The sequence below is a fragment of the Schistocerca americana genome, chromosome 11 (genome assembly GCF_021461395.2).
Source record: "Schistocerca americana isolate TAMUIC-IGC-003095 chromosome 11, iqSchAmer2.1, whole genome shotgun sequence".
NCBI classification, from domain to species: Eukaryota; Metazoa; Arthropoda; class Insecta; order Orthoptera; family Acrididae; genus Schistocerca; species Schistocerca americana.
This window is the reverse complement of record NC_060129.1, coordinates 170,370,331-170,377,724: the sequence shown is the minus strand read 5'-3', so window position 1 is coordinate 170,377,724 and position 7,394 is coordinate 170,370,331. Positions and strand designations below refer to the sequence as shown.

Here is a 7,394-nt window from a genome sequence, read left to right as displayed (position 1 = left end):
CAAGCTATGCTGTCCTCGCATGCTGTGCTGTCCTCGCAAGCTGTGCTGTCCTCGCAAGCCGTGCTGTTCTCGCAAGCCGTGCTGTCCTCGCAACCTGTGCTGTCCACGCAAGCTGTGCTGTCCCCGCAACCTGTGTTGTCCTCGCAAGCTGTGCTGTCCTCGCAAGCTGTGCTGTCCTCGCAAGCTGTGCCGTCTTTGTAAGCTGTGCCGTCCTCGCAAGCTGTGCCGTCCTCGCAAGCTGTGCTGTCCTCGCAAGCTGTGCTGTCCTCGCAAGCTGTGCTGACCTCGCAAGCTGAGCTGTCCTCGCAAGCTGTGCTCTCCTCGCAAGCTGTGCTGTCCTCGCAAGCTGTGCTGTCCTCGCAAGAAGTGCTGCCCTTGCAAGGTGTGCTGACCTCGCAATGTGTGCTGTCCTCGCAAGCTGTGCTGTCCTCGCAAGCTGTGCTGTCCTCGCAAGTTGTGCTGTCCTCGCAAGCTGTGCTGTCCTCGCAAGCTGTGCTGTCCTCGCAAGCTGTGCTGTCCTCGCAAGCTGTGCTGTCCTCGCAAGCTGTGCTGTCCTCGCAAGCTGTGCTGTCCTCGCAAGCTGTGCTGAGCTCGCAAGCTGTGCTGTCCTCGCAAGCTATGCTGTCCTCGCAAGCTGTGCTGTCCTCGCAAGCTGTGCTGTCCTCGCAAGCCGTGCTGTCCTCGCAAGCCGTGCTGTCCTCGCAACCTGTGCTGTCCACGCAAGCTGTGCTGTCCCCGCAACCTGTGTTGTCCTCGCAAGCTGTGCTGTCCTCGCAAGCTGTGCTGTCCTCGCAAGCTGTGCCGTCTTTGTAAGCTGTGCCGTCCTCGCAAGCTGTGCCGTCATCGCAAGCTGTGTTGTCCTCACAAGCTGTGCTGTCCTCGCAAGCTGTGCTGACCTCGCAAGCTGAGCTGTCCTCGCAAGCTGTGCTCTCCTCGCAAGCTGTGCTGTCCTCGCAAGCTGTGCTGTCCTCCCAAGGTGTGCTGCCCTCGCAAGGTGTGCTGACCTCGCAGGCTGTGCTGTCCTCGCAAGCCGTGCTGTCCTAGCAAGCTGTGCTGCCCTCGCAACCTGTGCTGTCCTCGCAAGCTGTGCTGTCCTCGCAAACTGTGCTGTCCTCGCTAGCTGTGCAGTCCTCGCAAGCTGTGCTGTCCTTGACAGCTGTGCCGTCTTTGTAAGCTGTGCCGTCCTCGCATCTGTGCCGTCCTCGCAAGCTGTGCTGTCCTCGCAAGCTGTGCTGTCCTCGCAAGCTGTGCTGTCCTCGCTAGCTGTGCTGTACTCGCAAGCTGTGCTGTCCTCGCAAGCTGCACTGTCCTCGCAAGCTGTACGGTCCTCGCACGCTGTGCTGTCATCGCAAGCCTTGCTGTCCTCGCAAGCCGTGCTGTTCACGCCAGCCGTGCTGTTTTCGCAAGCTTTGCTGTCCTCGCATGTTGTGCTTTCCTCTCAAGTTGTGCTGTCCTCTCAAGTTGGGCTGTCCTCTCAAGTTGAGCTGTCCTCTCAAGTTGAGCTGCCCTCTCAAGTTGAGCTGTCCTCTCAAGTTGTGCTGTCCTCTCAGGTTGTGCTGTCCTCTCAAGTTGAGCTGCCCTCTCAAGTTGAGCTGTCCTCTCAAGTTGAGATGTCCTCTCAAGTTGACCTCTCCTTCAAGTTTAGCTGTCCTCTGATGTTGAGCTGTCCTCTCTAGATGAGCTGTCCTCTCTAGATGAGCTGTCCTCTCAAGTTGAGCTGCCCTCTCAAGTTGAGCTGTCCTCTCAATTTAAGCTGTCCTGTCAAGTTGAGCTGTCCTCTCAAGTTGAGCTGTCCTCTCAAGTTGAGCTGTCCTCTCAAGATGAGCTGTCCTCTCAAGTTGAGCTGTCCTTGAAAGCCGTGCTGTCCTCGCAAGTTGTGCTGTCATCGCAAGCTGTGCTGTCCTCAAAAGCTGTGCTGTCCTCCCAAGCTGTGCTGTCCTCGCAAGCTGTGCTCTCCTCGCAAGCCGTGCTGTCCTTGCAAGCCGTGCTGTCCTCGGAAGCCGTGCTGTCCACGCAAGCCTTGCTGTCCTCGCAAGCCGTGCTGTCCTCACAAGCTTTGGTGTCCTCACAAGCTTTGCTGTCCTCGCAAGCTTTCCTGTCCTCGTAAGTTGTGCTGTCCTCTCAAGTTGAGCTGTCCTCTCAGGTTGACGTGTCCTCTCAGGTTGAGATTTCCTCTCAAGTTGAGCTGTACACTCAAGTTGAGCTGCCCTCTCAAGTTGAGCTGCCCTCTCAAGTTGAGGTGCCCTCTCAAGTTGAGCTGCCCTCTGAAGCTGAGCAGCCCTCTCAAGTTGAGCAGTCGTCTCAAGTTTTGCTGTCCTCTGAAGTTGAGCTGTCCTCTCAAGTTGAGCTGTCCTCTCAAGTTGAGCTGTCCTCTCACGTTGAGCTGTCCTCGCAAGCTGTGATGTCCTTGCAAGCTGTGCCGTCCTCGCAAGCTGTGCCGTCCTCGAAAGCTGAGCCATCCTCGCAAGCTGTGCTGTCCACGCAAGCTGTCCTGTCCTCGCAAGCTATGCTGTCCTCGCAAGCTGTGCTGTCCTCGCAAGCTGTGCTGTCCTCGCAAGCCGTGCTGTCCACGCAAGCTGTGCTGTCCTCGCAACCTGTGCTGTCCACGCAAGCTGTACTGTCCCCGCAACCTGTGTTGTCCTCGCAAGCTGTGCTGTCCTCGCAAGCTGTGCTGTCCTCGCAAGCTGTGCCGTTTTTGTAAGCTGTGCCGTCCTCGAAAGCTGTGCCGTCCTCGCAAGCTGTGCTGTCCTCGCAAGCTGTGCTGTCCTCGCAAGCTGTGCTGTCCTCGCAAGCTGTGCTGTCCTCGTTAGCTGTGCTGTCCTCGCAAGCTGTGCTGTCCTCGCAAGCTGCGCTGTCCTCGCAAGCTGTACTGTCCTCGCAAGCTGTGCTGTCATCGCAAGCCTTGCTGTCCTCGCAAGCCGTGCTGTCCTCTCCAGCCGAGCTGTCTTCGCAAGCTTTGCTGTCCTCGCATGTTGTGCTTTCCTCTCAAGTAGTGCTGCCCTCTCAAGTTGGGTTGTCCTCTCAAGTTGAGCTGTCCTCTCAAGTTGAGCTGTCCTCTCAAGTTGAGCTGTCCTCTCAAGTTGAGCTGTCCTCTCAAGTTGAGCTGTCCTATCAAGTTCAGCTGACCTCTCAAGTTGAGCTGTCCTCTCTAGTTGAGCTGTCCTCTCACGTTGAGCTGTCCTCTCAAGTTGAGCTGTCCTATCATGTTGAGCTGTCCTCTCTAGTTGAGCTGTCATCTCTAGTTGAGCTGTCCTCTCAAGTTGAGCTGTCCTCTCAAGTTGAACTGTCCTCTCAAGTTGAGATGTCCTCTCAAGTTGACCTCTCCTTCAAGTTTAGCTGTCCTCTGATGTTGAGCTGTCCTCTCTAGATGAGCTGTCCTCTCTAGATGAGCTGTCCTCTCAAGTTCAGCTGCCCTCTCAAGTTGAGCTGTCCTCTCAATTTAAGCTGTCCTGTCAAGTTGAGCTGTCCTCTCAAGTTGAGCTGTCCTCTCAAGTTGAGCTGTCCTCTCAAGTTGAGCTGTCCTCTCATGTTGAGCTGTCCTCTCAAGATAAGCTGTCCTCTCAAGTTGACCTGTCCTCTCAAGTTGAGCTGTCCTCGAAAGCCGTGCTGTCCTCGCAAGTTGTGCTGTCATCGCAAGCTGTGCTGTCCTCGAAAGCTGTGCTGTCCTCCCAAGCTGTGCTGTCCTCGCAAGCTGTGCTCTCCTCGCAAGCTGTGCTGTCCTCGCAAGCCGTGCTGTCCTTGCAAGCCGTGCTGTCCTCGCAAGGTGTGCTGTCCTCGCAAGGTGTGCTGTCCTCACAAGCCGTGCTGTCCTTGCAAGCCGTGCTGTCCTCGGAAGCCGTGCTGTCCACGCAAGCCTTGCTGTCCTCGCAAGTCGTGCTGTCCTCACAAGCTTTGCTGTCCTCACAAGCTTTCCTGTCCTTGTAAGCTTTCCTGTCCTCGTAAGTTGTGCTGTCCTCTCAAGTTGAGCTGTCCTCTCAGGTTGAGGTGTCCTCTCAAGTTCAGATTTCCTCTCAAGTTGAGCTGTACACTCAAGTTGAGCTGCCCTCTCAAGTTGAGCTGCCCTCTCAAGTTGAGCTGCCCTCTCAAGTTGAGCTGCCCTCTGAAGCTGAGCAGCCCTCTCAAGTTGAGCAGTCCTCTCAAGTTTTGCTGTCCTCTGAAGTTGAGCTGTCCTCTCAAGTTGAGCTGTCCTCTCAAGTTGAGCTGTCCTCTCAAGTTGAGCTGTCCTCGCAAGCTGTGATGTCCTTGCAAGCTGTGCCGTCCTCGCAAGCTGTGCCGTCCTCGCAAGCTGAGCCATCCTCGCAAGCTGTGCTGTCCTCGCAAGCTGTCCTGTCCTCGCAAGCTGTGCTGTCCTCGCAAGCTGTGCTGTCCTCGCAAGCCGTGCTGTCCTCGCAAGCTGTGCTGTCCTCGCAAACTGTGCTGTCCTTGCAAACTGTGGTGTCCACGCAAGCTGTGCTGTCCCCGCAACCTGTGTTGTCCTCGAAAGCTGTGCTGTCCTCGCAAGCTGTGCTGTCCTCGCAAGCTGTGCCGTCTTTGTAAGCTGTGCCGTCCTCGAAAGCTGTGCCGTCCTCTTAAGCTGTGCTGTCCTCGTTAGCTGTGCTGTCCTCGCAAGCTGTGCTGTCCTCGCAAGCTGCGCTGTCCTCGCAAGCTGTACTGTCCTCGCAAGCTGTGCTGTCATCGCAAGACTTGCTGTCCTCGCAAGCCGTGCTGTCCTCGCCAGCCGTGCTGTCTTCGCAAGCTTTGCTGTCCTCGCATGTTGTGCTTTCCTCTCAAGTAGTGCTGTCCTCTCAAGTTGGGCTGTCCTCTCAAGTTGAGCAGTCCTCTCAAGTTGAGCTGCCCTCTCAAGTTGAGCTGTCCTCTCAAGTTGTGCTGTCCTCTCAGGTTGTGCTGTCCTCTCAAGTTGAGCTGTCCTCTCAAGTTGAGCTGTCCTCTCAAGTTGAGCTGTCCTCTCAAGTTGAGCTGTCCTCTCAAGTTGAGCTGTCCTCTCAAGTTGAGCTGACCTCTCAAGTTGAGCTCTCCTCTCTAGTTGAGCTGTCCTCTCAAATTGAGCTGTCCTCTCAAGTTGAGCTGTCCTATCATGTTGAGCTGTCCTCTCTAGTTGAGCTGTCATCTCTAGTTGAGCTGTCCTCTCAAGTTGTGCTGTCCTCTCAAGTTGAGCTGTCCTCTCAAGTTGAGCTGTCTTCTCTAGATGAGCTGTCTTCTCTAGATGAGCTGTCCTCTCAAGTTCAGTTGTCCTCTCAAGTTGAGCAGTCCTCTCAAATTGAGCTGTCCTCTCAAGTTGAGCTGTCCTCTCAAGTTGAGCTGTCCTCTCAAGTTGAGCTGTCCTCGCAAGCTGTGCTGTCCTCGCAAGCTGTGCTGTCTTCGCAAGCTGTGCTGTCCTCGCAAGCCGTGCTGTCCTCGCAAGCCGTACTGTCCTTGCAAGCCGTGCTGTCCTCGCATACCGTGCTGTCCTCGCGAGCCGTGCTGTCCTCGCAAGCCGTGCTGTCCTCGCAAGCCGTGCTGTCCTCGCAAGCCGTGCTGTCCTCGCAAGCCGTGCTGTCCTCGCGAGCCGTGCTGTCCTCGCGAGCTTTGCTGTCCTCGTGACCCTTGCTGTTCTCGCAAGTTGTGCAGTCCTCGCAAGTTGTGCTGCCCTCTCAAGTTCAGCTGTCCTCACAAGTTGAGCTGCCCTCTCAAGTTGAGCTGCCCTCTCAAGTTGAGCTGCCCTCTCAAGTTGAGCTGCCCTCTTATGTTGAGCTGTCCTCCAAAGTTGAGCTGTCCTCTCAAGTTGAGCTGTCCTCTTAAGTTGAGCTGTCCTCGCTAGCTGTGATGTCCTTGCAAGCTGTGCCGTCCTCGCAAGCTGTGCCGTCCTCGCAAGCTGAGCCGTCCTCGCAAGCTGTGCTGTCCTCGCAAGCTGTCCTGTCTTCGCAAGCTATGCTGTCCTTGCAAGCTGTGCTGTCCTCGCAAGCTGTGCTGTCCTCGCAAGCTGTGCTGTCCTCGCAAGCCGTGCTGTCCTCGCAAGCCGTGCTGTCCACACAAGCTGTGCTGTCCTCGCAACCTGTGCTGTCCTCGCAACCTGTGCTGTCCCCGCAACCTGTGCTGTCCTCGAAAGCTGTGCTGTCCTCGCTAGCTGTGCTGTCCTCGCAAGCTGTGCCGTCTTTGTAAGCTGTGCCATCCTCGCGAGCTGTGCCGTCCTCGCGTGCTGTGCTGTCCTCGCAAGCTGTGCTGTCCTCGCAAGCTGTGCTGTCCTCGCAGGCTGTGCTGTCCTCGCTAGCTGTGCTGTATTCGCAAGCTGTGCTGTCCTCGCAAGCTGCGCTGTCCTCGCAAGCTGTACTGTCCTCGCAAGCTGTGCTGTCATCGCAAGCCTTGCTGTCCTCGCAAGCCGTGCTCTTCTCGCCAGCCGTGCTGTCTTCACAAGCTTTGCTGTCCTCGAATGTTGTGCTTTCTTCTCAAGTAGTGCTGTCCTCTCAAGTTGGGCCGTCCTCTCAAGTTGAGCTTTCCCCTCTAGTTGAGCTGTCCTCTCAAGTTGAGCTGTCCTCTCAAGTTGAGCTGTCCTATCATGTAGAGCTGTCCTCTCTAGTTGAGCTGTCATCTCTAGTTGAGCTGTCCTCTCAAGTTGAGCTGTCCTCTCAAGTTGAGCTGTCCTCTCAAGTTGAGCTGTCCTCGCAAGCTGTGATGTCCTTGCAAGCTGTGCCGTCCTCGCAAGCTGTGCCGTCCTCACAAGCTGAGGCATCCTCGCAAGCTGTGCTGTCCTCACAAGCTGTCCTGTCCTCGCAAGCTATGCTGTCCTCGCATGCTGTGCTGTCCTCGCAAGCTGTGCTGTCCTCGCAAGCCGTGCTGTTCTCGCAAGCCGTGCTGTCCTCGCAACCTGTGCTGTCCACGCAAGCTGTGCTGTCCCCGCAACCTGTGTTGTCCTCGCAAGCTGGGCTGTCCTCGCAAGCTGTGCTGTCCTCGCAAGCTGTGCCGTCTTTGTAAGCTGTGCCGTCCTCGCAAGCTGTGCCGTCCTCGCAAGCCGTGCTGTCCTTGCAAGCCGTGCTGTCCTCGCCAGGTGTGCTGTCCTCACAAGCCGTGCTGTCCTTGCAAGCCGTGCTGTCCTCGGAAGCCGTGCTGTCCACGCAAGCCTTGCTGTCCTCGCAAGCCGTGCTGTCCTCACAAGCTTTGCTGTCCTCACAAGCTTTGCTGTCCTCGCAAGCTTTCCTGTCCTCGTAAGTTGTGCTGTCCTCTCAAGTTGAGCTGTCCTCTCTGGTTGAGGTGTCCTCTCAGGTTGAGATTTCCTCTCAAGTTGAGCTGTACACTGAAGTTGAGCTGCCCTCTCAAGTTGAGCTGCCCTCTCAAGTTGAGCTGCCCTCTCAAGTTGAGCTGCCCTCTCAAGTTGAGCTGCCCTCTGAAGCTGAGCAGCCCTCTCAAGTTGAGCAGTCCTC

General features: G+C 56.5%; 1 protein-coding gene across 1 annotated transcript; it reads right to left on the bottom strand.

Annotated features, from left to right (window-relative positions):
- Positions 1–3,439: 3,439 nt before the first annotated feature.
- Positions 3,440–6,565, bottom strand: LOC124553477 (plectin-like). The gene is made up of 3 exons (XM_047127334.1): positions 6,375–6,565; positions 5,813–6,324; positions 3,440–5,730 (listed from the first exon to the last, which is right to left on the bottom strand). The coding sequence occupies exons 1-3, from the start codon at positions 6,563–6,565 to the stop codon at positions 3,440–3,442; spliced, it is 2,994 nt and encodes a 997-aa protein (XP_046983290.1).
- Between the last annotated feature and the right edge of the window lie 829 nt (positions 6,566–7,394).